Raw genomic sequence first — 27,582 nt, forward strand, 5'->3', positions numbered from 1 at the left:
GTGATGTGTGTGGTGTGTGTTGCGTGTGTGATGTGTGTGGAGTGTGTGATGTGTGTGGATGTGTGTGGATGTTTGTAGTGTGTGTGGTTTGTGTGATGTATGTGTGATGTGTGTGTGTGAGTGTGTGGTCTGGGGGGGCCGTGTGTGTGTGTTTGTGGTGTGTGTGATGTGTGTGGAATGTGTGATGTGTGTGGATGTGTGTGGGTGTTTGTAGTGTGTATGGTGTGTGTGATGTGTGTGGTGTGTGTGCATGGTGTGTGAGGTCAGGGCCGTGTCAGGCACCAGCAGTGGGTGGAGGAGTGTCCCGGGGAGGCCGAGAATGGAACCACCCCGGCCATCATTTTACAAAGGCCCGGGCTTGGGAGCAGGCCCCTCATCTAGCTTGTCCGGGACCGCTAGCCAGGATTCAAAGGGCCTGTTGTCGGGGCCAGGCCTGCATCATTCATACCTTAGCGTGCACAGGAAGCATCCGTTCTCTTCTTTCTCCAAACACAGCGGCTCATTTGGCTCAGGTTGAGGTGTTTTTCCAAACTTTGCCAGTGTCTGGCCTTGGCAGCCGGCTCCAGAGGCTGTGCTGATCAGGTCTGGGCTCTTCCCTGGCCTGGACCAGCCTGCCCGGGGACAACCAGCATTCCCGGTCATCCCCTGTCTGTGCGGAGCCCTCCGTGTGGGGAGGACCCGGGCTGTGGGTTGGGGGGCGTGGGGAGGGCAAGGCAGCTCATTATGGCAGCTGTGCAAGGTCTCCCACCAAACTCTTCAAGGCCTTATCGGCCTGGAGGTATTTCTAATACCATTTCCTCTCATTGTTTCCTTGTGGTCATTAACAGGAGGCCAATCCCCTGCTGGGGCAGCTCAGGGCTATTGTGGTGGGAAAGGAGGGGGGTTGGTGGACGTCACGACTTGGGCTCTATCTTCCCCTGGCTGCAGGAGTGCAGCCCCTGGGTCACTTAGCAGCAAGACAGCCCAGAGCTGCGGCGGTCCCTTCGGCCTCGGCTGCCCGGGAGCATGGCCTAGGCGGGCGGCACCGTTGCGCGGCGCTGAGCTTCCCAACGGACCCTGGAGATACCTGCTGCCCCGCTTGCAGGGAAAGGTCTGGTCTTTCCGGGAGCAGGGCTGGCTCTGTTGCGGGAGGAAGACCAGGATGGCTCCCTGCCCCTGGGGAAGGGGGTGATCCTCTGTCCCAGGGCTAGAAGGACTCGTTTGGAGGGTGACTTAAAGCCAGGGGCCATCCGAAGGCTTGCCCTCCACTTGTCGCTGGGGAGTCCTGTGGCTGTTTCTGTTCACACCTGGCTTTTCTGCGTGTAATACTTGACGAGGCGAGCCTGCAGTGAGTTTTGCCCTCACCTCTGGCTGTGTTCTGGGAGCAGCCTGATGTACCTGAGTGTTGGGAGCTTGTAGAGGGTCACCTGCTCTGAGACCGAGATGTGGCCATATCTGACACTGAAGTGTCCCTCCCGCAGATATATGACAGACTGGGTTTGTCTCTCCTGGGTTGGACGAGGCATTGGGCAGGAAAGGAGTCACCCCCAGGGAATCTCAGGTGATAGATTCTGTTCCTATTTAACAATGTTTTCAAGAGGAGAGGGACTGTAAGGGATTGGGGTGTGCTCTCCAGCCAGAGTCAAATTGTCACTCTCTGGAGGGGTGCACACTATGGGGAGCCTTGCCCTGGCCTGGGGCTACTGAACTCCCGTCCATTCATCAGCTCATTGCCTGAGCAGCTCCTGGGGGCTGTCACTATGCCAGGTGCTCATGGTGTAGTGCTGGGGACTGACCAGCAAACGTGGCTGTCGAGCATTCTCGAAGTCTGGGTGCCTGTGATAGGAACAGAAGCATACAATAGCTCCTTCTCCCCAGTTTGCTGCCAGGCATGGAAAGATGAAGAGGCAGGGGGGAATTGGGTGCATGTCAGCTCCTAGCTGGTGCAGGGGTGCCAGGCTGGCCCGGAGGCATATAGAGGAGAAAGCAGAACTTTCCTCCTCTGCCTGGGCTCTGGGACGGCTGTTTGGGGAAGGGCGCTTGGGGTCTGGCTCACAGTGATTGTTACTCTTGGGCCTGGTCCTGGCCGGGAACTTTTTTTGGGGACCAGCACTCCATGTTCAAGGCAAACAGGGGCCAGTGAGGATCAATCTTTTCTCTTGCTTTAAAAAAAAATAAGTTCTTCCCACTTCGCACATGGACCGTAGTGCATACCCGTAGCTATCTGTGAGGGCAGTGATCAGTGATCATTTCCCCTGCTTCTCTGCAGATGATTCCTGCCAGACTTGCGAGCGTGCTGCTGGCTCTGGCCCTCACCTTGCCAGGTAGGTACCAAACTGCTTCCATTCTTTACTCCTGCCTCAGGGTCATTTGGAAAAACTCCCTTTCAGGAATCAGCGGGTGTGTCTGGAGCTCACCTGTGTGCCCAGTCCCATGTTAGGCTTGTGTTGGGCCTGCCAGAGTGACTGGTTCATACCCCTTGTGAAGCTTCTTCAGAGCCCCCTGCCCCTGGCTTGTATTCTTCAAGGAGCAGGTGCCTGCAAATGCCAATCTGATTGGACGATTAAGAAGCACAAGGGCCACCCAGAGCAGTCCTCTGCGATGGGGCTGCAGGATGGGGAAGAAGGAATCCAAGAATTGGGTAGAGACTGCAGAGGTCATCTAGTTGAACCTCTCAGAGTACAGACGAAGAGACTGACGGTCAGAGGGGAAAAACAAATGCTCCAAAGTCACATAAAGCAAAGATCAGAGGTCAGTTCTCCTGGGTCTCAGGCTACTACTCTTTCACTGGACTTCATGGTCTACCTTCCCTTGCTGAGATACTGAGTCTGTGAATGGCAAGAGGGACCTTTTTCTGGCCCTGGCTTGTCCCCACTTAGACCACTCTGGCCAGCAACATCCAGCCTGCTGCTCACAGTGTAGTCTGGGGGGAAATGCACATTTTTCATACATTCTACATCTTCCTACTAGGTGGGTCCTAAGCCAGTGGACCCAGAAAACTTAGTAGAAGTTTTACTAGAAATTTACCACTAGAAATTTATACTGTGGTGCCCCATCTGACCACACACACACATACACACAGACACACACACAATGGGAAGGTGGCAGGAGGGTCTCCTGGGAGTTAGCATATGGCTCTCGAGAAGCTAAGGCTTCATAGATTCTATGTGTTGGACACACAGGCTAATTTGTTTGAATGTAAACTGTTCAAGATATACCAGTATATTAATGCATAAGGTTGCTCCTTGCAATCTATTTATATGTTAAAAAATTTGGAAAAATGCTAAGAACCTAATAGTAGGGGGTTATACTGTATACATTTAGATGCAACATATAGTCATTACAAATCATGTTTTGCAAGTATACACAACGTACGATAAATTCTTTATAATACATTGAGAAATAGGTTATAAATAGTTTGTATAGGATGATCACAAATTCATAAAAAATCTATAATTGTACATATGCTGTGAAATAGAACAGAAAGATAAAACCAAAATGCTGACTCTAATTATTGCTGAATGTTGCTTACAGATGATTTTACCCTGTTTGTATTTTTCTTCTGTATTCTCCAAATTTTCTCTGATAAGCACGTATTACATTTTAAATCAGTAAATAAATGTCACTAAAACAAACAGATATCCTGAAAAGCTGTCCCTCTATTATTTCTATGAGTCCTGGGTCATTTTTGAGGTCCAAAAGCAACAACTTGAGCCTTGTTTAGGATGGAAAATCCTTCTCTACAGTCAAATTTTTATCAGCCACAGGCTCATTTCTACAAGGCTGGAGTGGTTTGGGCTGATGGTCCTAGCTCTGCTCACCTGTAGTCTCTCCCTCCAGGGACCCTTTGTACAAAAGGGACTGTTGGCAGGTCATCGATGGCCCGATGCAGCCTCTTTGGAGGCGACTTCATCAACACCTTTGATGAGAGCATGTACAGCTTTGCGGGAGATTGCAGTTACCTCCTGGCTGGGGACTGCCAGAAACATTCCTTCTCACTTATCGGTGAGTCCGGGGCACTGAAGGGAGGGATTCAGAGCATGTGCGAGCTAAGCTCAACCCCAGTGCAGGTGGGGGTTGTGGGGGTATTCTTATGACCGTGCCTGAGCTTACAGATTCCTGGGGAAGCATGGATGGGAATGGCCTTTCCGTGACCAAGAAGCTGCCCACCCCCTCCAGGTCTCTCTCTTGGGAGCCTGATGGGGTGGAGAGAGTCTTCATGCTTTTCCAGCGGTTGTGTGCATTGCTCTGGGTCCAGGCAGCACTCTGGGAGCTCCAAAGTATCAAGAGAAATGATGAACCAGAAGACGCTTTGTAACACACAGAGCTCCTGGCAAACAGGAGGGGCCGTTGCTATGTTCTTGGTGGAATTCAGGGTACCTAGCAGATGTTGAGCACCTCGTGTGCTCCTGGAGGAGTCCTGGTATTTTGCTGGTATTTATCTCTGTGCCCCACAGTGGCTCTGAGATGTGCACATGGTTGTAGCCACCCCGTTTTACAAATGAAGAGCTGAGCCCAAGGAGTTGGTATGATCCTGCCAAGGGTTGACAGTTAATAAAAGGTCCAGCTGGATTGTGATCCCGGGCTTGTCAGGATGCGGGAACGTTCCTCTGCACTAAGGAGAGAGGGCACTCTCCAAGGCTGGGAGAGGGGCTGGAGGCGGTGATGGGAGATGTGGTTCGGTGACCTTCACACTCTGAGAATGAGTCAGATGTGTGTGATGTGTGAGCGAGGATGCTACAAAACCTTGCAAAGATGGGGTTCGCAGCCTTGAGGAGATGGCGTGGCAATGGACAGACCCACATTGTTAAAGCACCATTTTTCATGACACTTGGCAAAGACAGTCAGGAAGGCTTTTTTCAAGAGGGACCACGGCCATGGTGGGGGGGTAAGCTTGTAGTAGGAGAGAAACATGGGGCTTCATGCCAAATATCAAAAGGCCAAGTGGGGATTTATAGCCAATGAGCCGGGTGGGGGTCAGTGGATGGAAAATTACCGAGGGCAACACATCAGGGATAACATCCGGCTAAGCCCACTTGACAGGGTTCTTGCTGAAGGCAGGCCAGGGTGATAAGACATTGAGGGAGGAGTATGAGGAATTGGTCAGATATTGAGGATGGGGGATTTTCAATAAACTGACCCCACAAGATTCTTTTTTAAAAAATTTTTTTATTGTTATGTTAATCACCATACATTACATCATTAGTTTTTCATGTAGTGTTCCATGATTCATTGTTTGCGTATAACACCCAGTGATCCATGCAGAGCGTGCCCTCTTTAATACATGTCAAACCAATCCTCCCCCCCCCCAGAACCCTCAGTTTGTTTTTCAGAGTCCATCGTCTCTCATGGTTTGTCTCCCCCTCTGATTTCCACCCCTTCATTCTTCCCCTCCTGCTATTTTCTTCTTTTTTTTTTTTTTTTAACATATAATGTATTATTTGTTCCAGAGGTACAGGTCTGTGATTCATCAGTCTTACACAATTCACAGCACTCACCATAGCACATACCCTCCCCAATGGCTATCACCCAGGCATCCGATCCCTCCCACCCCCCACCACTCCAGCAACACTCAATTTGTTTCCTGAGATTAAGAATTCCTCATATCAATGAGGTCATATGATATATGTCTTTCTCTGACTGACTTATTTCTAAAGATTTATTTATTTATTTATTTGAGAGAGAGAATGAGAGAGAGAGAGCACATGGGGGGGGGGAGGGTCAGAGGGAGAAGCAGACTCCCTGCCGAGCAGGGAGCCTGATGCGGGACTCGATCCCGGGACTCCAGGATCATGACCTGAGCTGAAGGCAGTCGCTTAACCAACTGAGCCACCCAGGCGCCCTCTGATTGACTTATTTCGCTCAGCATAACACCCTCCAGTTCCATCCACGTCGTTGCAAATGGCAAGATTTCATTCCTTTTGATGGCTGCATAATATTCCATTGTATATATATATATCACATCTTCTTTATCCATTCATCTGTCGATGGACATCTTGGCTCTTTCCACAGTTTGGCTATTGTGGACATTGCTGCTATAAACATCGGGGTGCACGTACCCCTTCGGATCCCTACATTTTTATCTTTTGACCCCACAAGATTCTTGCTGAACTCAACCAATCAGACCCAGGACAGAGCCTAAGTTGGGGGCCTAATTCAGAGGAGGGCTCGGAGGAGCCTGATTCAGGTTTGGTCAAGGAGAGATTTTGTCAACACCCAGACCCCTATCGAGATGCAGGCAGTGGGGCTCTTGGGGCCGTCACTCCACCAGGCTCCAAGGCTGGATACAGCCCTCGGGGCTCAGTGCGGGGCCGTGCTGTCTGGGAGCTGCATGGGCTGACAGTTGTCGGAACTGGGAGGCTCCTTATGCCTTCACCGCCTGCCCTGCCTCTGCTGGAACCCTGTCTCGGTGTCACTTCAGCGGACTGAGTTTCACTAGGCTGCCATTTTCTTCCTCCTCTGTGAGCCCCCCAAGGGCATGGACCATGTCTCACTCATCTTTGTTTCCTGGTGCTTGGCTCACTGGGGTCTCTGGCAGCACCGAAGTTGGGGGTGAGGTGGGGATTAACAAAGCACGGTGCTGTGTTGTACCGAAGAGTCAGTTTTGTGAAAAGCATGGCCTGTGAGGAGCCTTGGGGGAGGGGTTTTGGTTGGGCAGAGAGGACAGGGCAGGGGCTGCATGCAGCAGGGACAACCTGGGCACAGGGAACATGCTGGAGGGAGTGCAGCCCAGTGGGGAGGTCAGTGTGGCTGGCACAATGGTTCTAGAGGCATCTGCCTCAGGATGGCCAGGAGGGCTGCTTCGAAACAGGTTGCTCGGGCTCCATTGCCAGTTTCTGAGTCAGTGGATCTGGAGTGGGGCCGCAAGGCTCATTTCTATTAAGTTCCCAGGTGCTGCTGTGGCTGCTGGTTTGGGGACCAAACTTTGAGAAGCATGGGGCTGGGGAGTAGTAGGCAGTAAGGCTGGGTCATGGGGTGAGGCTGAGAGCCCGATGGGGGAGTTTGTCTCCCGACTCAACAGCAGTGAGGAGCTACTGTAGAGTCTTGTGCAGCTGAAAGGATGAAGAAGGAATTGCTACTTTGCCAGAATGATCCAGAGAGGGAGAAAGGCGGGAGGTAGGGCGGTCTTGGCCATGATAACCAGGCAGGGGGTAAAGAGGACCACAGACATCCCCAGGGCATGACAAACGGAGGAAGCCATTCTGAACACTGAACTTGGGGACCCCTCTTGCTTCAGAGGCAGCAGCTGGGGAGTGACTTGGGAGAGCAGTTGCAGAGAAAAAGTACCCCTGCACCTTCCCTGGGAGGCTGAAGGCTGATGACCTCCTGCCTCAGGTGGCCCCAATGTTTAAGTGGGTTTCTCTACCTTAAAAAGCATAGTGCATTTACAACAACATGGATGGACCTCGAGGGCATTATTCTAAATGAAATAAGTCAGACAGAGAAAGACAAATACTGGATGATTTCACTTACTTGTGGAATCTACAAAAGAAAAGAAAAGAAAAAAAAAAAAAAACAAGAACCACACTCTTAGAAAAAGAGATCAGATTTGCAGTTATCAGAGGCAGGTGGTCACAAAGTACAAACTTCCGTTTATAAGACAGATAAGTCCTAAAGATGGGTGTACGACATGGTGATTATAGCTAACACTGCTCTATGGTGTGTTTGAAAGTTTCTAAGAGAGCAGATCTTAAAAGTTCTCATCACAAGGCAAAAACTTTTTTCTCTTTTTTGTTTTGTTTCTCAATTAAAAAAACCCCCCATAGCAGCCTCTTGTATCTCCATAAGAAACCCAAAACTTACTGGAGAGAATATCCAAAATTTACTTATTTTTTTTTTAAATTAAACTTCTTATTTTCAGCTGATTATTGATTCACATGCAGTTGTAAAAAAAAAATACAAATCTATGTAGCCTTTACCCAGTTTCCCTCAGTTGGTAACATTGTACAAAACCATCCTCAACTATCACAGCCAGGAAATTGACATTAAAACCATCTACTGATCTTTCTATGTGTACTTAATTGTTTGCATCTTAAAAAATCATAGTGGGGTTCCATATAGACCCCCTACCTAAGACCCCCCTCCCTAAGATGACTTTGGGGTGTCAGTGGGAATGGACGGTTAAGAGTGATGGGAGAAAGATTTTGAAAGAAGAGTGACACCCTCTCTTCCCTGTAGCTTTGGGCTTCAGGGGACTTTCCAGGTCGGAGGACCCTATGGAGACACTAGGCATTGCTGTCTTGACTCCAGCTGTGGACTCCTTACCCTGGAGGTGGATTTGAAACGTGTAATGAAATCTTGGGGCCAAGCCCAGAGTGCATCTTCTGGGCTCAGGGAGGCAAGCGTCATGTTGGACAAGTCCCTTTCCCTCACTTACACCCCACTCTGGACCCCTCCCCGCTCAGGGCAGGCCTCGCAGGCAGGGGAACTCAGACTGTCACTGTCACTTCCTCCAGGAAGCCCCCTGACCCCGCTGGCCCTGTCCAGCCCTGGGCTCATGCACTTGCGGGGACTGGTTGTTTTCCATGCCCAGTACGAGGTCGCTCTACCCCCAGCAGGAAACGGAAGTGTAGAAAGAGCCACAATTGTGGTTAGAAAGCCGTGTGCCGGTCTGGGCTCCCCTGGTCATGGAGTGTCCTTAGGCAACTGTGCCTGTGTCCCCAACTTCCCCTTCCTCATTTTTAAGATGGGGATACTGTGAGGATCAAGGGAGAGAAATCATTGACAGGAGTGCAGGGTTACCCCCATCTTAGTGATAGAAAGCAGCCACCTTAACACAGGGTGTCCACTTGTTGGGTGTGAACATGGCAGGGCAAGGAGCTGCAGGATCCTGAGGGGCCGTTTCTGTCAAGGTCAGGGGGACATTAGTCCTCCTTCCCTGGTGCATCGCTTGGGTTTATGTCCAAGGCCTGGCCTTTTCTGCCCATCCTTTTCGGGGTTTCGGGGGCCAAGGAGAAACTGCACGGCTGTGTTAGGCCTCTCTGTTTCAAAGCATTTCAGTGGGACCCTCCCCTTACCCCCACTGGGTCGTTGTTCTTATAACAATTTGTCAGGGGGCAGTTTTCTGGCAGGTAATGGGCCTAAAGCAGCCTATGAGTTCATTACACTTTTTTTTTTTTTTTAAAGATCTTATTTATATGAGAGAGAGAGGGAGCATGAGAGGGCACGAGTGGGGGGGGGTGCAGAGGGAGAGGGAGAAGCAGACCCCCGCTGAGTGCTGCTGCTGGACATGGCAGTTCCACTTTCCACGTGCATGCCGTGTCCCCTCCCATACACCTCTGCCCTATTGTTCTCCAATGACATCCTGTTTCCTTGCTTCCAAACCACAAATTCCCATTCCTCTCAAGTGCCTGTGGACCTTATTCACATCCTGGGTAAAGTGTTTATGTCTAAGCATGAAGGACCACCTGGTGCAAGGGGAGGGGGGCCCTTTCCTCCATCCTGGCTCTTGGTCAGGCAGGTCCAGGCAGGCCAGAGCTACGGGTCTCCTGGCCCATTGGCACAGACACCAGGGGGAGAGACCCCTGGAGTCCTGGTGCCCCCTGTTCAGAGAGACCGCTCTTCCTCAGGCAAGCTGCGGGAGTTCCCGCGCCAGCCCAGAGAAAGCCGTAGACTAAGCGGACCCGTGCTGAGTCACTTACCTGGAGGAGCCTTAGTTTCCACGTCAGTAAGTGGTGCTATTAGACCAGATCCCTGTTTCTCCGGGTTTGGAAGATGATCACCTGCATCAGAATCACAGGAGTGGAGGTGGAGTGTTTGTTAGAAATGCACATTAGTGAGTTTCACATTCTAAGGTCCAGGAAAGCACCCCGATCTGACTCTGGTTCCAGCTGCCAGCTTGCTCCCCAGTACGCTTCCCCTCCAACATGCGGGGGGGAAGCCTTGTTCCCTCAAGTAGCCCCCTCGGTCACTGAGTTCAAGAGGCCAAGTGAGAGACAGAGCCATGGGGAGAACTTCCCTGGTTTGCTCTGGCCTCTTGCGGTGGACGCCCAGCCCATCATCTCCCCTCGGTTATAGGAAGTTGCACCCCTGCGCATCTGTGGAGTGTGGGAGTCCCTCCTGGGCTCACTGGCAATTTTTAACGGCTCATCTTCCTAATGGCTGCCCATCATCGGATTCTCCCCTGAGTTCTGCAGGGAGGGAAGGAAGCAAATAAAATGTAAGGCTAATCTGGAATTCTCTCCTGCATTAATGGTTAACTGAATCCAGAGCACTCAGATGCCCCATTAGGCAGCTTTGTGTTTCAAAAGATTTAGCCTTGAAGTCAGAAAACCTGTGGATGGGCTCCGCCTCATGTTAACAGCATAAACCAGTGGTTCTCAACCTGGGTGATTTTCTCCCAGAGGATATTTGGCAGTATCTGAGACATTTCGGATTGTCACAACTTGGAGGTGGATGCTACTGGCATGGAGGGGGTGGAGGTCAGGGGTCCTGCTAATTACCCTACCATACGCTAGAAGGCCCCCACTACAAAAAAGTGCCTGGGGGCACCTGGGTGGCTCAGTCGGGTTAAGCGTCTGCCTTTGGCTCAGGTCATGATCTCAGGATCTTGGGTTCAAGTCCTCCATCGGGCTCCCTGCTCAGCAGGGAGTTGGCTTCTCCCTCTCCCTCTGCCCCTGTCCCCGTTGCTCATGCTCTGTCTCTGTCTCTCTCAAATAAATAAATAAAATCTTAAAAAAAAAAGAAGTGTCTGGCCCCAAATGTCAATATTGCTGGGGTGGACAAACCACGTTGTAAACTTAGGCTTCAGTTTCTCTATCTATAAAGTGGAGTCAGTCTAGATCAGTGTTTTTCAAACTGAGTCACAACGTATGGATTTAAAATTAATGGCTGTAACCAGCATTTAAAGAAATTAAATGGAATAGAATAGAAAACCTTAGAAGGTGTCAGAGTGCATGGCACACGGGAAGGGTAAGTGATATGAAATGTGTGAGTGTATGCATACTGCGTCATGAAGTCAACTGTGTTTTTATTCCGCTTCCTGGGTAAAAATGTTTTAAAGCCACCTGTTTAGACCATCCCCAAGAGCCTTCTCACTGCCATGGTGTTTTTCTTTCTTTCTCTCTTTTTTTTAAAGATTTTTATTTATTTATTTTTTATTTATTTATTTTTATTATATTCAGTTAGCCACTGTATTAAAGATTTTTATTTTTAAGTAAACTCTACACCCAACACGGGGCTCGAACCCACGACCCCAAGATCAAGAGTCACATGCTCTTCCAACTGTGCCAGCCAGGTGCCCCCACGGTGTGTTTTTCTGTATTGAAGTCTTCTTCAGGGCACACTTTCAAAAATCTTCTTGCTGCCCTCCTGCTTTGGGTGTGGAGTGACTGCTCTTAGGGCCTCCTTCAGATGTTCAGTGTCAGGAATCCTGTAGGCTCCTCGCAGTTCAGTCCTCAACAAGGGTCCCAATCCCAGCTCCCCCCGGGTCGCTGGACAAGTGAAGATCCTGGGCAGCCAGCCCCACCTCCCCTGACAGGGCTCTGCCTCACACAGTCTCTGCTCAGCAGGTGCTCCCTGGCTTACTAATGCTGATCCCTCCCCGGGCACACAGAGCCAGCTCTTCAAATACTTAAACCAGCACCTGGTCTGAGTCCTGACTCTCTCACCACTCACTGGCTCCGTGACAATGGGCACGTTACCCCAAGTGTAGCCACCTGGGTGGACCCAAGTCCCATGGTCTGTGGGGTCAGGCTGCTTTCATTATTTACTTGCAAAGGGTGGGGGCTCCCATGCATCCCCACACAGTGGGAGCCTATCACCCTTACTGGGGTAGTGAGCTCTGGCTTTCCCACTGCACCTGCCCTCCGTGGAGCAAGCGACCATTTGGGTGATTCTATATCACCGAAAGCTCTGAAGAGCTGCAGATCTGCAGCTGCAGGGTGGTGGCCTACCCCAAGCTCCCTGATTGCATCGAGAACGTTCCCTACCCACCCTCCAACCACATGCTCCCTGGCTGACTCGTTCTCCAGAGCCCTTTTGAATCCCCATGAGAGGGTGGGAGATTCTGCAAGGAGAGGCGCACAGGGATTCCTCTTGTTTCCAGGAAGGAGATGCCTTTGGCTCAGAGGCAACATACTGGTTGAGTTACCCAGTGAGGCAGGGACAGGACCACCCCTCCGTATGCTCTGTGACATTGGGCATGATGGCAAGGAAAATTGTGTTGATGAGGAGACAGGTTCTGTGGTCATAAGGGACCAGAGCCCCCGACTTCTTGGGCTCATCATCCACCCTTTCCCACAGGCAGGTGGTGAATGGAACTGTGCCTGGGTGATGGAGCTGTGCATGGGTAGGCTCAGCTCCAGAACAGGCCAGGAGAGGAGCTGCGAAGGCCCAGAGGCACGGAAGGCTCCGGGGAGGGACTGCCAACTGGAGGTGGTCACCAGACTGTCCCATTTGTTTGTTTTTTTTTCAAGATTTTACTGCGGAAATGTCCAAGTATTCAGAAACGTTCAAAGAATAAGACAGCGAACACGCATATGCCCACCATTCAGATTCTACCATTAATGTTTAATTCTGTTTGTCTGATCACCTATCTATGTGGTTGTGTTTGTTTTTCTTTGGCTAATTTCCTGCCGTCAGAAAGTTTGCTTAACTGTTTAAAGATTTGCTTGCTGCAAAACTGTTCTAAGTGCAAATGCAGAGCAGGCAAGCTCCTCAGGCAAACAGGACAAAAACTCCTTTAATGTGGTTGGTGTCTCGTTTTCCTCCTGACAGTGTTGGTCCAGAGCTCTGCAGACTGTGGTTTGTGTGCTGTGGGTGGTCTGTGGGCCTTTCCTGGGGGCCCCTGAGCTGCTAAGAGTGGATCATTCAGGAAGCTATTCTTAGAATGGGCCAGTTTTTTACGTGCGACTCTCTCGCTGAAATCTCACCAGAAGCGACTACATTTTCTGCTTGGCACATGCGTACGTGCGTGCGCGTGCGTGCGCGCCATAGCTCATCGCTGTCCTCTAGCAGCTCGGTCCAGCTCAGGCCTCAGCTGGGGAACTCCTCTCTGACTTTGTCAGTGGCCCAAGCCATGGCAGCTGAGAGAGAGAGAGAGAGAGAGCAAGCACAAGCAGGGGGAGAGGGAGAAGCAGGCTTCCCGCCGAGCAGGGAGCCCGATGCGGGGCTCCGTCCCAGGACCCTGGGATCGTGACCTGAGCTGAAGGCAGATGCTCAACCGACTGAGCCACCCAGGCACCCCAGTTCCACAGACATTCTTACCTCTTCTTTTGCTGAGCGGCTGGAGCCCACACTCTTCTAGGAGAGGGAATCTTTCCTCATTTTCAAGGTTAACCTTTCGGCCTGGGTCCTTTGCCCCATTTCTGCAGGATCCCTCAGTCACTGAGCCCCATCTTTGACCCCCTTTTCTCCAGCATCTTCCATCTGCATGTGCACTGCTGCCTTTCATCTTCCCTATTTTCAGCAACTTCTGGGTCTCTGAGGCTGGAGACTCGGACTCCGCATGGTTCCTTCTGACTCCTTCACCTCCCGTGGCCAGTCAGAATCTTTGGAGAGGATGGGATTAGTCTCCATGGTGCTGCAGCAACTGGGGCTCCTGCTTGTTTTCCTGCTTTCAGGTCACTGCCCCCACCCTGGCCTCTGTGTTTGCCCCTCACAACTGAACCCTTGTTCAGAGATGATTTTCTCATGTGTTCGCCTATTCACAGATCTCTCATGGCAATATTGATCATTTATTGCCTCCTTCCTGAGTTTCTCACGTGGGGTGAGGCACTTTGCCAGCAGGATCTCTAAAGGCCTCCCAGAGCATCAAATTCAGTAACCTGAAACAGAACTCATGACTCTCCATTTTATTTTATTTTTTTAAAAAAGATTATTTATTTGTCAGAGACAGAGAGAGAAAGAGAGAGAGCACAAGCAGGGGAAGCAGCAGGCAGAGGGAGAAGCAGGCTCCCTGCCAAGCAAGGAGCCCCATGTGGGGCTCGATCCCGGGACTCCCAGGACCCCGGGATCATGACCTGAGCTGAAGGCAGACGCTTAACAGACTGAGCCGCCCAGGCACCCCAGGAATCTCCATTTTAAACAAAGAGCCCAGGGATTCTGGTTTGGGCTGTCCTAAGGGAACATTTTACAGAACTCTATCCTAGGGTACCTATTACAGATAACTCACAATGTTGCTTTTATGTGCCGCCTTACAGTATGGTCAATTGTTGCCTGCTTATCTTACTTAGAGTGTAAGCTCCCAGGGGTGCCTGGGTGGCTCAGTCAGTTAAGTGTCTGCCTTTGGCTCAGGTCATGATCCCAGGGCCCTGGGATAGAGCCCCTCATTGGGCTCCCAGCTCAGCGGGGAGTCTGCTTCTCCCTCTGCCTGCCGCTCCCTCTGCTTGTGCACTCCTTTTTTCTCTCTCTGTCAAATAGATGGATAAAATCTTAAAAACAAAAAAAAGATTGTAAGCTCCCAGAAGAAGGGGTCATGCTTTTATAGTTTTCTTTTGAGAAATAGAAGAGACTGTTAGCGGGCTATGTATCCAGAAGGCTTCAATAAATATTTTTAGATGAATGGAAAAATGAGTGAGTAAATGATATTTTTCGGAAGATTTTTATTGCCCATTTAAGTCCTTGGGGTGGGGGGAGTTTTCCACGGAGATGAGATTCGTGATGTACATAAGATGATTAGAAATAAATGTCCTGTCTTGGTAATAATCACTGACACTGACTCTTTTCTCTTTCAGGGGGCTTCCAAAATGGCAAGAGAGTGAGCCTCTCCGTGTATCTCGGAGAATTTTTTGGCATCCATTTGTTTGTCAATGGTACTGCGCTGCAGGGGACCCAAAAGTAAGTCAGAAGCCTGGAATGTCTGGCATGTCCGAGTTAAAAAAGATAGGACGCGGGGTAGGGAGTTTGCCTGGGTGTCTCAGTTGCTTAAGTGTCTGCCTTCGGCTCAGGTCATGATCCTGGGGTCTTGGGATCGAGCCATGAGCCATGTATCGGGCTCCCTGCTTAGTGGGGAGCCTGCTTCTCCCTCTCCCTCTGCCGCTCTCCCTGCTTGTGCTCTCTCTCTGTCTCACTCTGCACTCTCCTTCTCTAATAAATAAATAAAATCTTAAAAAAAAAAAAAAAAGGACCCTAGGGATCCCTCTTGCAACCCCTTGTTTTTTCAGCTGAGGGAGCTGGGCCCCCGAGAGAGGAAGTAAATGTGCCCAGGGAAAGCGAGTGGCAGGGCTTGGCGGGGGGAGCCCCGTGTCCCGACTCCTGGTCTAGGCCCTCAGCGACTTTGCACCAAGGTCCCAACGCTGGAGCATGGATTTGGGGTTGAAAGGTGGGAGGGACACCCAGGAAACGCATGAGAAGAGGCTTCCAGAGCTCATCCTTGTCCCTCCAGCATCTCTATGCCCTATGCCTCCAACGGGCTGTACCTGGAGACCGAGGCTGGATCCTACAAGCTGTCCAGTGAGGCCTACGGCTTTGTGGCCAGAATTGACGGCAGTGGCAACTTTCAAGTCCTGCTGTCAGACAGATACTTCAACAAGACCTGTGGGCTCTGTGGCGACTATAACATCTTTGCCGAGGATGACTTCAGGACACAAGAAGGTAAGTGTCTCTTGATACCATGTCCCTGGAGTTGTGGTCATGCTTGTCGTTTCCCCGCTTACAAACCTTCAGTAATATGCCCCCAGGCATGTCATGTTTATCCTGCCAACCTTAACTCTGAGCATTCCACCCCACTGCCTAGACCTCCCCCAAACCACACTTTGGAGGTTGGTTGGTTCAACTTGGAATTGCCCACAGCAGGTTACACAGGATAGATGGTTGGTAGGTGCTGGATGGTTTGAACAGATCCTCCGGAATGAGTTCAATAGAACTTCATGGAGGAAGTCTATAAAGGGTGGTCCACTGTCCAAAACTGAAACTCTATACCCACTAAGCCAGTCTAGGTGTGTGTTTGTGAGCAACAGAAGGTAACATGGACAATGCGGAAACCACTCCTCATCTTTAATCTTCTTTTGATAACTTCAATTACATAAACATTTAATGAGTGATGCTCCCTTACAAAAGCTGAACATTTGTACCTAAGTTCTTCTTCTTCCTTATGACCCAACTACCCTATGATTAAGGGGTAAACATCTAAAGAAACGGCTGACCATTCCCTTCATTTCACTGTATATGTTGGAAAATAGTAAGATCATTTGTATTTGTCTTCTCCAGCACTGATTTCTCGCTTTGTATCATCCTATATGTACATTTAAGGCTATACATTTTCCTCTAAATGCCATCTTAGCCACACCAATTTGATATTTTCATTTTCATTTAGTTCTATGGATTTTCTAACTGCCATTGAATTCTTTCTTAACCTGTAGAGTGTGTTCAAAATTTCCAGATGTTTAGAATTTCTAAAGTTATCTTTGATAACTAAATTGATTTCTAATTTAGAAATTTGAGGAGATTTGTTTGTGGCCTCCTACATGATCTTTTTTGCAATTCTAGGTATGCTCCAAGAGAGTGTATTCTCTGATTGGTGCAGGATTCTATATATACTTGTTGAATTAAGTTTGTTAATTGTGTTATGCAAATATTCTATATATTTACTACTTTTTGTCTTCTTCAACTACCCATTTCTAAGAGAGTTGTATTAAATTTTTCTACAGTGGTGAAGAATATGTCAATTTCTTCGTGTAATTCTATCAAGTTTCCTTTATATATTTTGAGCCTTTACAATTAGATTTTAGAAATATTTAATCTAGTGAACTGTTCCTTTTATGTAATGACTTGTCATTTTTAACAATACCTTATGCCTTAAAATCTGACATTAATATATAGGCACCACCTTTTTTTAGGTTAGTATTTGCTTGACATATATTTTTTCATACTTTCAACCAGTCTGTGTGGTTTTATTTCAGAAGTATTGCATGAAAGAAGCACATAGCTGGATTTTATTATTATTATTTTTAAAAGTCAGATTTATCGAGGTATAATTTACATACAGTTAAGGCCACCCTTCCAGGTCTAAGAGCTTTCACGAAAGTGGAGAGCCATGTAACTACCACAAACGATGGAACAGTATCCTCCATCCAGAATTCTTGTGCTCCTTTGTAGGTGAGCTCTCCCTGAGCCCCTAGCCCTGGTAGCCACTGACCTTTTTTCTGTTCCTATAGTTTTGATTTTTCCAAAATTCACGTAACTGTAATCATACTGCACTTGGAGTATTTTGCCTTCCATGTCCAGCTTCTTTCACTTAACGTCATCCACTAGGGATCCATCTGTGTTGTTGCATGTATCAAGAGATTGTTCCTGTTTGTTGTTGAAGGGTACTACCACAATGTGCTTATCCATGCCCCCAAGAAAGGACATTTTGTCGTGTCTAGTCTTTGGCAATTATGGATAAAGCTGCTATAAACATTCATGCAGGGGCACCTGGGTGGCTTAGTCGGTTAGGCATCCAACTCTTGATTTCAGCTCAGGTCATGATCTCAGGGTCGTGAGATCAAGCTCCGTGCTGGCGTGGGGACTGCTTAAGATTCTCTCTCTCCTTCTCCCTCTGCCCCTCCCCCCACAAAAAAAGTCACATATAGGGTTTTTTTCTCCTCCATTTAAAAAATTGTGGTAAACACACATAAAATGACATTTACTGTCTTACTCATTTTTCAGTGCACACTTCAGTGGCATTAAGTACATTCACATTATGATGCAACCAGTCACAGTGTCTGTCTCTGGAACTCTTTTTCTCTTGCAGAACTGAAACTCTATACCCACTAAGCAATAACTTCCTATTCTTCCCTCCTCTTCCCCAGCCCCTGGCCACCACCAGTCTACTTTCTGTCTCTGTGATTCTGACTACTCCAAGTACCTCATGTAAATGGAGTCATACAGTATTTGTCTTTTTGTGACTGGCTTATTTCGCTTAGCACAATGTCTTTACAATTCATCCATGTGTTGTGGCATATGTCAGAACTTCTTTTTTTTGTATTTAAATCATTTATTTCAACACAGGCATTGTTTTAAATTTGCACCTTGTTTGGTAACATATTTCAGCATCTAGAGAACAGGTTTGAGAACAACAACATAGAAGGATTATTTGTCAACAATTTAACAAAAGTGCTTACGGCCCGTTTGTTTCAGAAACACAGATGTGCCAGTCACAAAGAGCCATGAAGGAAGTGGTAATACACTCACAAATTTGCTTGGAAAGTACAAGATTACATATTTACCCTGTACATGTAAGTGGGATATTCTGAAGCAGTATTGCTATTATTAACAATAAACCTTTAGGAAGAAAGTCACTTTTTTATCGCCGTATAATCAACATCCAGTGTTATATTGGTTTCAGGTGGATAACATAGTGATTCAACACTTCCATACATTACTCAGTACTCATCAAGATAACTGTAATCACCATCTGTCACCAAACCACGTTTTACAATCTTACTAGCTATACTCTGTCCATGCTGTACTTTTCACCTCTGTGACTTATTTATTTTGTGACTGGAAGTTCATACCTCTTCATCCCCTTTAGCTCAGAATTTCCTTCATTTTTAAGCCTGAATGTACATTGTATGTATCTACCACGTTTTGCTTATCTGTTCATGCCTTGAGGACACTTGGGTTGTTTTCATGTTTTGCTAGAGTGAATAATGGTGTGCAAATATTTTTTGAAGACCCTGCCTTCAGTTCTTTTGGGTAGATATCCACAGTTGGAATTGCTGGATCATGTGGCAATTCTTTTTAATTTTTTTTAAAGATTTTATTTATTTATTTATTTGAGACAGAGAGAGAGAGCACAGAGGGAGAGTGAGAGGAAGAAGCAGACTCCCCCGAGCAAGGAGCCTGATGCAGGGCTCGATCCCAGGACCCTGGGATCATGACCTGAGCTGAAGACAGACACTTAACCGACTAAGCCACCCAGGCGCCCCTCATTCTTGTTATTTTAATGTAACCTAATCTCTCCTGTCTTCTAACTGGGAAGTTTTGCCTCTTTTCATTCATTTTATATTCAGTTGTGTTGTTGATGTATTTCATTTTCTATTAATCATCTTATTTTGTGCTTTCTACTATTACTGCTTTTAAAAATGTTACTTCTTTCCTCACTACCTCACTGAGCCCTCCACCTTGTTTGAATACCACTAAATTTGGCATTATTATTATAGCTTTACACAGTCAGTGCTTCTTTAGATATATCTTCATGTGTAACAGGTTCTTTGCTCATAATTTCTCCTTGTATTTCATTCTTTTCTTCTAGGTCCAATTGCTATTTTTCTAAAAAACATCCCTCAGTACTTCCTTCATTCAGGGTCTGATAGTGATAACTGGAACAAACTCCCCCTCATTCTTACATGATACTTAAGCTAGGTATAGAATTCTAGGACATCAGTTATTTCTCATTGTACTTTGAAGATGTCATTCCATTGTTGCTCTTGAGAAGTAGATTGTCAGTCCAACTGTTATTTCATTGCAGATCATATCATTTATCTTTGTATACAAGTCATCTCTTTGTTCTTGGCATTCTGAAATTTTACTATGTTGTGTCTAGATTTGGGTTTTATTTTTATTATCTTTTAAAAAAAATATTTTATTTATGTATCTGAGAGAAGAGAGAGAGAGAGAGAGAGCACAAGTCGAGGGGGAGAGGAGGAGGAGGGAGAAGCAGACTCCCTGCTGAGCATGGAGCCCACTGTGGGGCTCCATCAGAGGACCTTGGGATCATTAACTGAGCCAAAGGCAGACGCTCAACTGACTGAGCCACCCAGGCGCCCCAGTTTTATTTTTATTATCTTGCTTGAGACTGTGATTCCTGAAACTGAGGACTCCTATCTTCCATCAGATTTAGAAAAATTTCAGTCATTTTCTCTCCATCTGTTAGACATATATTGGATATTTTTATTCCATCCTTTTTTTCCCCCTCATTACCTTACTTTCATTTTTCTATCTCTCTATTCCTCTTTGTTGCTTTTTGGGTAGTGCAGTCATGCTGGCTGGTGAGAACTGATTCTGTGGGTCTTTTCCAAGTCTGCATCCAGTACTGTCATGTTTGTAGTTTGAAATTGGCCATGGTGGGAGTATCTGCAGCATGGAAATCAGCAAATCCTAAAAATTAGGACTTTGCTTTTCCCCAGACAGATGGCTCATCAGCACATCACTACTTAGAGCTCTCTTCTGGTTCACTAATTCCCTCAACTCTAATTTCCAGATAATGTCTAACCCATCAGTTGGGTTTTCTTTCTATTTCCATGACTATATTTGTAACTTTAGAAGGTAAATTTGGTTCTTCTTCAACTCTATTGTTTTTTCTTATTGTCTTGCCTTGTATTAGGTTTCAATTTCTTCTTTATAACAATAATTTTATTTGTTTTATAGCCTCCATACAAAGATGGTATTATCTGAAGTTTTTGGAGTTCTTGTGGTATGTTAGAAAGTGAACAAGCCTGTGTGACATGGTAACTAAGAGCCCAGGGGGCACTTATCATAATGCCTGGCACACAGTAGAAACTCCAAAAATTTAAATTCCCTTTGGCTTCTCCCATGGATTAAAACAACAGCAAGTTTATTCTCTCACAAGGTCAGGAGGCCCAAAGTCTAAAATCAAGGTGTTCGTAGGCCTGCACTCCCTCCGGAGGCCCTAGGGGAGAACCTGTTCCTTGCCTCTTCCAACTACTGGGAGTAATCCTTGACTTGTGGCCACATCCCTGTCTCTGTGTGTGTCTCTGTCTCTCCTCCCACTGCCTCTAAGGCCCACTTAGGTGATCCAAGATACGCTCTTCCTCTCAAGATCCTTAAAACCTTCATCACATCTTTTGCCCTAAAAGAGAATATTCATAGGTTCCAGGAATTAGGAAGTGAATCTTTGAGGGGGGGCATTTTCCCTGCTCACCACACGCCACATGCCAGCTGACAATACTTTCAAGGTCCTGCCTTTCTTTCCCCAAGGACAGTTTCTTTTCTATTCTCAAGTACATTATTTGGCCTTGAAACATGCTTCACTCTTCCGGACCTGGTTATGCAAAAGGACTGTTTGCCTCAATGCTCCATTAGTCCCTTTGCAGTGAAGACTCAGAAGTGGTATTAGGAATCTCCTTTGCCATGGAAGCCCATAGGCCCTCCCTCTGTTGTGGGAGCTGATGGTGGCATGATCGGTATAGCACTAAGGCCCCAACGCTGTGAAAGCCCAGGGGATGCAGTGACTGGGGGCTCAGGTTCCATGTCACATTCTTCCCTTCAATCTGCAAAAATATTTTGAGTGTTTACAAAGTGCCAGATAAGAAGCCAGAGATAAGAGACACAGCCTGTCCCCTGAATTAGGGAGCTCATGGTCAGACAGAGTATGAATATAAACAAAAAGAATACTAACACAAAGGGCGATGGGAGTTTTGATGGAAGGATGGCGGGGGTGCTGAGGGAACACAGGCTGGGGCAGGGGACTGGGAGCAGAACTCATTCAGAAGGGCTTCCTGGAGGAAGTGGCTCTGGAACTGCATCTCAAAGAATGTGAGGAGACAGTCAAGGTACTGGGGGTGGAGAGCATTCTGCACAGAGGGGAAAGGCACGCAAGGACATGGAGGCAGCGTGGATGGGCATGCTCCTCATCGTCTTCCTCACCGTGTGCATCCATCCAGCCACCCCTCACCACACACTGGCTAAGCCCTGGGGCTTGTGCCCTGTGGTATTCCACTGAGTGCTGCACAAAAGGTGGTCCCCAGCCCAGGCGCTTGTGTACCCATCTAACAGAAGGTTGATTTGGGTGACGACAGACCTAGACTTTTCACTCAGAAGTCCTGGGTCAGGCTTAACTGTGACTTCGTTCCTGAAACCTTCTCCACAGGGACCTTGACCTCGGACCCCTACGACTTCGCCAACTCCTGGGCCCTGAGCAGCAGGGAACAACGGTGCAAACGGGTGTCCCCTCCCAGCAGCCCATGCAATGTCTCCTCTGAGGAAATGCAGCCGGTGGGTACCTCTGGGGTGGTCTGAGGGGAGTGGGACTCCTGGGAGTGAGAGGCAGAAAGTCATCTGAGGCCTCAGGTCCTGCATCGAGGTGTACAGGGGGCCTACCTCTGTGGGTCCCTCTGGCTCTTCAAAGAAGGGTTCCCACGGGCAGCCATTTTCTCCTAAAAACCAACTGTGGCCGGAGTCTGGTTAGCTCGAATCTAACACTGTTCTGGACCTGGAACTCTGAAAATGGGTCTGTCTAATGAGTTGGTAGAGTGAGTGACTAGACTTTTCTGTTTTGCACTCTAATGCCCTCTCTTGTCCCCAAATATCTCCATCATCACCTGCCACCTGTCTGAAATTCTGCAACAGGAACCTATTCCTTTTTAGGTGTTCAACAAGTGGTGATTATAAAGTACAGCTAGGAGGGCAAGGCACCATAGTCTTACTGGCACATCAGCAGGAAGGGGGTTACTTTATCGTCAGGGAAGCTGAGGGAAGAGGAGGGAGGGGTGGGCCTGAGGTGTCCAGCCTGGGCATGATAATATTTTCCTGAGGCTGTGGTGTCAAATTAGCCAGAAAATTAGTGGCTTACAGCAATGGAAGCGTATTCTCTCGTGTTCTGGGAGCCAGAAGTCTGAATTTAGTTTTCCTGGGCCAAGATCATGGTGCCACTGGGGCCGCTCTCCCCTGGGAGGCTCTGGGGGGCAAATCTTTCCTTTTCCAGGTTCTGGTAGCTGTGGCATTCCGTGGCTTGTGGCTGCCTCAATCCAGTCACTGCCTCTGTGGTCCCATGGCCTCCTTATCATCTGTGTGCCTCTGTCCTGGGACTCAGTACCGATGGTGGCACCTCCCCTCCCTTTCCGCACAACCCCTATTTCTAACCATATGGTAGCCCGTTAGCAGCTTCTTCCCCTTCAGAGTTGCTCCTTATGACCCCACTACCAGAACCGCCCCCTTGGAGAGGAGGGGGTCTGGTGGGAGAGAGTGGGCAAGACTGCACTCTGCCTCTACCTTCTCCAGGGGTGGACTTGTGCCACGGTGGGTGGGGTGTTGGGAAGGTGATGCTTCTGAAGGGGAAGGACCTCCCTTGATGGATGAACCCTCTCCCCCTTGGGGTCCGGCTGCCGGGGCCGAGAGAGGAGAAGCAGCATGGCTCCGGGGTGAAGCTGGGCCCTTGTCAGCACAGGGATGGTCCTACTGAGGCTGTGCGCACACACTCACTGTCTGGGGGACAGGGTTTCTTGGAGGTGGTGTAAGTCAGGTCCCCCATGCCGGGAGTGACTGGGGACCTGTCAGGAGCAGCGTGAGAGAGAGGGACTGAGAGAGGCAGTGCTGGGCGGTGGGGAGGGTGAACCGCCATGTACTCAAAACTGAGGTCTCAGCTGATCGTTCAGGGAGCTCTGAAAGCTGGGGGCCCCCAGGCAAGCCTGAACCGACCAGCTGGTCATCGGAGGTAGGCTTCCTTTGGGCAGGGAGGCAGGATAGTCTCTTGGACTGAGGGCAACGCATGCAGGGACGCAGCTGTGAGCCCTCAGCAGCTAGTACTGCTAGCCGTGAGGGGATGCGTCCTTGGCTTTGAAGGGCATCTGCGCTGCACCGGACAGCCCCTGTAGAACGCTGTTCCCCAGCCCCCACCCGGGGAGCAGCCGCCCTGTTCCAGCCCACAGCAAAAGGACAGCCCCTGCTTATCCCCGGGCCCACCGCCCTGACAGGATTCGGCAGGCCACGGTGGGCCTTTCTAGTTCACCAGAGCTGTGAGGAAACCGAAGCCACGGGAGGCTAAGTACCTGCCCAGAGTCGCCAGCTAAGAAGCTGCAGAGTCAGAGTTCCCCATCTCTGCCTCCCCCTTGGCTGCTGTTCGGCCTCATTGCCTCAGGCTGCTCATTATCTCTGCCTGTGGTCCTTGGGTTTTCCCTCAGGAGATGGCTTCCAGGATTCTTATGGTTCCTTTCAGCTCTAGAACTCTCTGCAGGTTTCAGTGGATTGGGCTAGAAAGACAGGTTCCAGTAAGTCTCAGTAAACATTCAGTGGGTGGATAAATGCGGAGTCGGTGGTGCTATGTGTCTGGGGATTGGGACTACCTTCACGGTATCGATCACCCGTCAGCAGCTTGCAGAAGTCTGATTTACCCAACTCTGCACAGGAGTAGGGAAATTCCAGCCATCCCCTACTCCAGAAGCAAAAGACACACACACACACACACACAGTCCCCTACCTTAGCATGAGAGACCTTCATTGCTAGCTGGTTATTCACGCAGTGAGTCTCTTCCAGATTGTTCCATCAGAACCAAGGACTTTGTCAGGCACAGGAAAATACTCTAGCTTGATATTTAGTCCAGCTGCCTAGATTGTAAACACAATTTCCAATTTCTAAACAAGCACATTCCAAATGCCTCCTTTTCTTGGGTTTCCAAGGTTTCAGTGGTGCTAGGTTTCCGGCTTGTTCATAAACATCTGTGTCACCTGGAACGTAGCCCAGTACTGGCAACCAACTAAGGCCAACCAAGTTCTAACACCCGGGAGGAGGGTGTTGTTGTGTGGAAGAGGGTAGTTTACTCTTCTTTCCAGGAAAACTTTCGAAATATCTGGTGCATGCCCTTGGTAGCCCCTTGATTTTTTCTCCTCTGTGGGTCTCAGCATTATGCTAAGGATATGGGCTGGGGGTCAGGCCGCTTCCTGGCTTTGTAACTCTGGGGGAGACACTTGCCTTGTCCGAGCCTCAGTTTCTACATGCGTAAAATGGGCATAGGAAGAGCAACCCACAGGGCCAATACAAGGATAAGAGAGAATATGTATGGAGTGTTTAGGGCGGTGGGGCTCAATTGTATGAACTGTTCTTGTTATTATTAATATTATTATTATTTATTGACCCCTGGTGTCCTCCCGTTGTCTGTTCTCGAGGCTGCAGTGGCCATACCATGAGAATGGGAAGAGGCCAAACACACACAGAGCTCGCTGTAAGCATAAGCTCCAAAATTCTTTCCTTTCTCTTTTCCTCCCCTCCTCCCAATTATAACCCAGTTCCTTTTGGGGAGCTGAGCACAGCATGAGGTTAGAAGGAGAGAAGGTGTCTAAACACATTCATGCTGAGGAGCAGGGTAAGTGACAGAAGCCAAATTTTCTTCTAGAGCTGCTTGGTAACCCCAGTGAATTTCAGATGGAGTGCCCTCCAGGAAATCATGTGCAGTGAGGGGCAGGAAGAGAGATTTTGATCATTTCTGTCTTTTATTTCCTAACTTACTGTTTTGTGGCTAGCAGGCGGTTCCCCCGCTCCTGCCCTTCAGTGTTCTCTAGGCAGGGGTGGGGTTAAGGCAGGGGTGCCTCAGGGGTGAGGTGGGGTTGCAGGCCGTATAAGTACTGAATTGGCTTTTCGAGGGCATGGGCTTTGTGTCACTGTATTTTGCAAACATGGGCCAGTGCCAAGTAAGCTGGACAAATATTCCCCTACCCTTGGAGTACAAAGGGATACTCTCACCTATCCATAAGAGGTGGGAGGTGAAAACGATTTTCAAATGAAGAACCTGATACTAGGCGGAGTTGAGGAAGCAGATAGGACACTCTGTCTCCTGGGGACAAAGGGAAGGGAGGGAGGAAGAATCCAAGAGAAGCCTTGTTTTTCTGCAGGGGTGCTTTTTGAAGGCTCCAGCTGCAGGCTTGCTACTCACTTTGTCTCTTGGGTGCGTTGAAGTCCTTACTAACCAGTGTCCTGGGAGCAGCCTGAGAAATTGGTTACCAAGTTCTTAGTGCTGGGCTGAGGCCCCCAAACACGCCAGACCTCCCCGGGCACAAGCTTCTTTAAGCTCAGCACTAGTATGAGGTTGTTTACCGAGAAGACAGACCTGGCTTGGTCTCAGCCAATCAGGTTGTGTTCACCCAAGATCGGGGCACCCTCACTGGCTGGGAAGCGCAATGACTCATCTCCTGGGAGGTGATTAGTGCTGGCTTTGGAATTGTTCTCTGCCTGCTTCGTTCATCCCCTGGGCCCCTAGGTTCAGAAGTCAGGTCTGGTAAATGGGCATTACATACAGGCTCTTGCCATTGTGGCTCTAAGGACCATTTGCAGTGGCAGAGTGTTCCGGGGAAGGCTACACTGACCAAAGAACTTTTCTTGAGAGCCGCCAGAATCTATTCTCCCCGCTTCTCTGGCGCTCTCCTTCTTTCCACACTGTAGCAAGGAGTCAGCTAATTCTGAGCCAGGTCATATTACTTATACCTAGGGGATGAATGTTTCCTTGTTATGCCAACAAAACCCCGGAGCCTCTCTACTGGGACTGAATAATGGCTTGTTTGATTGCATGCAAATTTCCAGTATTTTTTAGCTTTTGAAACAGAGGGCAGGGCTGCTGGAGTCTGGAGCTCAGGGTGCAGACCTAGTAATAAAAAGCCCCAAGCTCTAAATGCTCAGATAATTGATGTTAATTTGCAGGTAACTCTACTGTATAATGAACATTTTAGAAAGATTCTTAGGTGGCCTTTTTTTTTTTTTTAATTCACATTCTGTTAGTCTGGGTACTGTCAGCAAGGACTGAACCTTATGAAGGGGTCCTGTCTTTGTCCTCAGTCCTCACTACAACAGGAAGCTGCAGCTAGTCCACCTAATATTCTTACTAATTAGAAAAAGGTGCCCCTTCCTCAAGGCACTTTACCACAGCCTGTTGGGAAATTGCCATAATAAGCATTAGAAGTGTGCATAGAATGTACGTGTACCTGTGTGGTGTCTACAGTGTGAACAATAACCCCCCAGCATGTTGCCACCATGCACTGGACGCCCTGCAGAACTATACTCAATGGCTGTGACCTTGACCTCGCTTCCACTGGGAAACGTTGCTGCAGCCATCCTCCTCCAGGATCACCTCTCCCAGACTGGGAAGGCCATTTCCTGCTTTTGCTGCTGCCTTCTGAATGTGAGGACCCTTTCAGTCCCCCAGCCCCAAGAGTTCTCTCCGTATACCTCCCCAGAGTTGGTCCTCAAGATGACCAGTCTTTCTTGAGAAGGCCGAGTACACCATTTATCACTTGGCCTTCCAGTGGTCAATCGTTGAGTAGGAGCAGTAGCAACCTCAGGCAGGTGTCTGGAGCAGAAGAAATTCTTTTCATCGATGTCAGGAATATTAGGCTTATCATAAGTCAGAGTGGTAGTGAGCCCGTGTGCTTGTGGTGGGATGGGGGTGACCTTGACCAGTGTGCTTTTGGGGTCTAGCTTTATAGCAGAGATCAGGGGCTGCCACAGGGTTTCAGAGACTTCCCCCCAGTCAAGCAGTATTTATCTGACAAACCCTTGAGGAGGGTCAGATAAGGTCCTAGTCCTCAAGCTTTCAGTTCAAATGGCTTCCTAACATAACGATCTCAAAATCCTTTAACAAAATGTTCCCTAAGTGGCTTTCTTTTCCTTTTCTTTCCCCTGATGAGGACAAGAATGAACAAGAATCTGATGGTACCCATGCGTATATATTTATTGAAGTATTTTGTGGGGCTTGGGTGATAGTAAACTACACAGACTGGTTCTGCAATCTTGTTCAGGGGACAAAACACATACGGGAAACTGAACAACTATGAAAGAGAACGACATAAATGCCATCTTGGGTCAGTAGGTGACAAATTGCCAAAAGAATGGTGAAGGTATGGCAGCTCAGGGAATCAGCTCTTGGCACAGAGCCTATGATCTTTCCTTACTGGGAGCAGGATGAGTGGAATGGTTCTATCCCAGGGCTTGGACAGACCCCAAACTGCGAACCTGGG

General features: G+C 48.5%; 1 protein-coding gene across 1 annotated transcript in view; it reads left to right on the forward strand.

Annotated features, from left to right (window-relative positions):
- Window positions 1-851: 851 nt before the first annotated feature.
- Window positions 852-27,582, forward strand: part of VWF (von Willebrand factor) — a 134,268-nt gene continuing 107,537 nt past the window's right edge. The window contains exons 1-6 of the mRNA XM_035028418.1: window positions 852-1,090; window positions 2,249-2,303; window positions 3,820-3,984; window positions 14,655-14,757; window positions 15,305-15,513; window positions 21,734-21,858. Coding sequence (XP_034884309.1) covers window positions 2,249-2,303; window positions 3,820-3,984; window positions 14,655-14,757; window positions 15,305-15,513; window positions 21,734-21,858 — 657 coding nt within the window. The 5' untranslated portion in view covers window positions 852-1,090. The remainder of the gene's footprint in view (window positions 1,091-2,248; window positions 2,304-3,819; window positions 3,985-14,654; window positions 14,758-15,304; window positions 15,514-21,733; window positions 21,859-27,582) is intronic.

The sequence above is a fragment of the Mirounga leonina genome, unplaced genomic scaffold (assembly GCF_011800145.1).
Source record: "Mirounga leonina isolate KUSES-001 unplaced genomic scaffold, KU_Mleo_1.0 Mir_201, whole genome shotgun sequence".
Taxonomy (NCBI): domain Eukaryota; kingdom Metazoa; phylum Chordata; class Mammalia; order Carnivora; family Phocidae; genus Mirounga; species Mirounga leonina.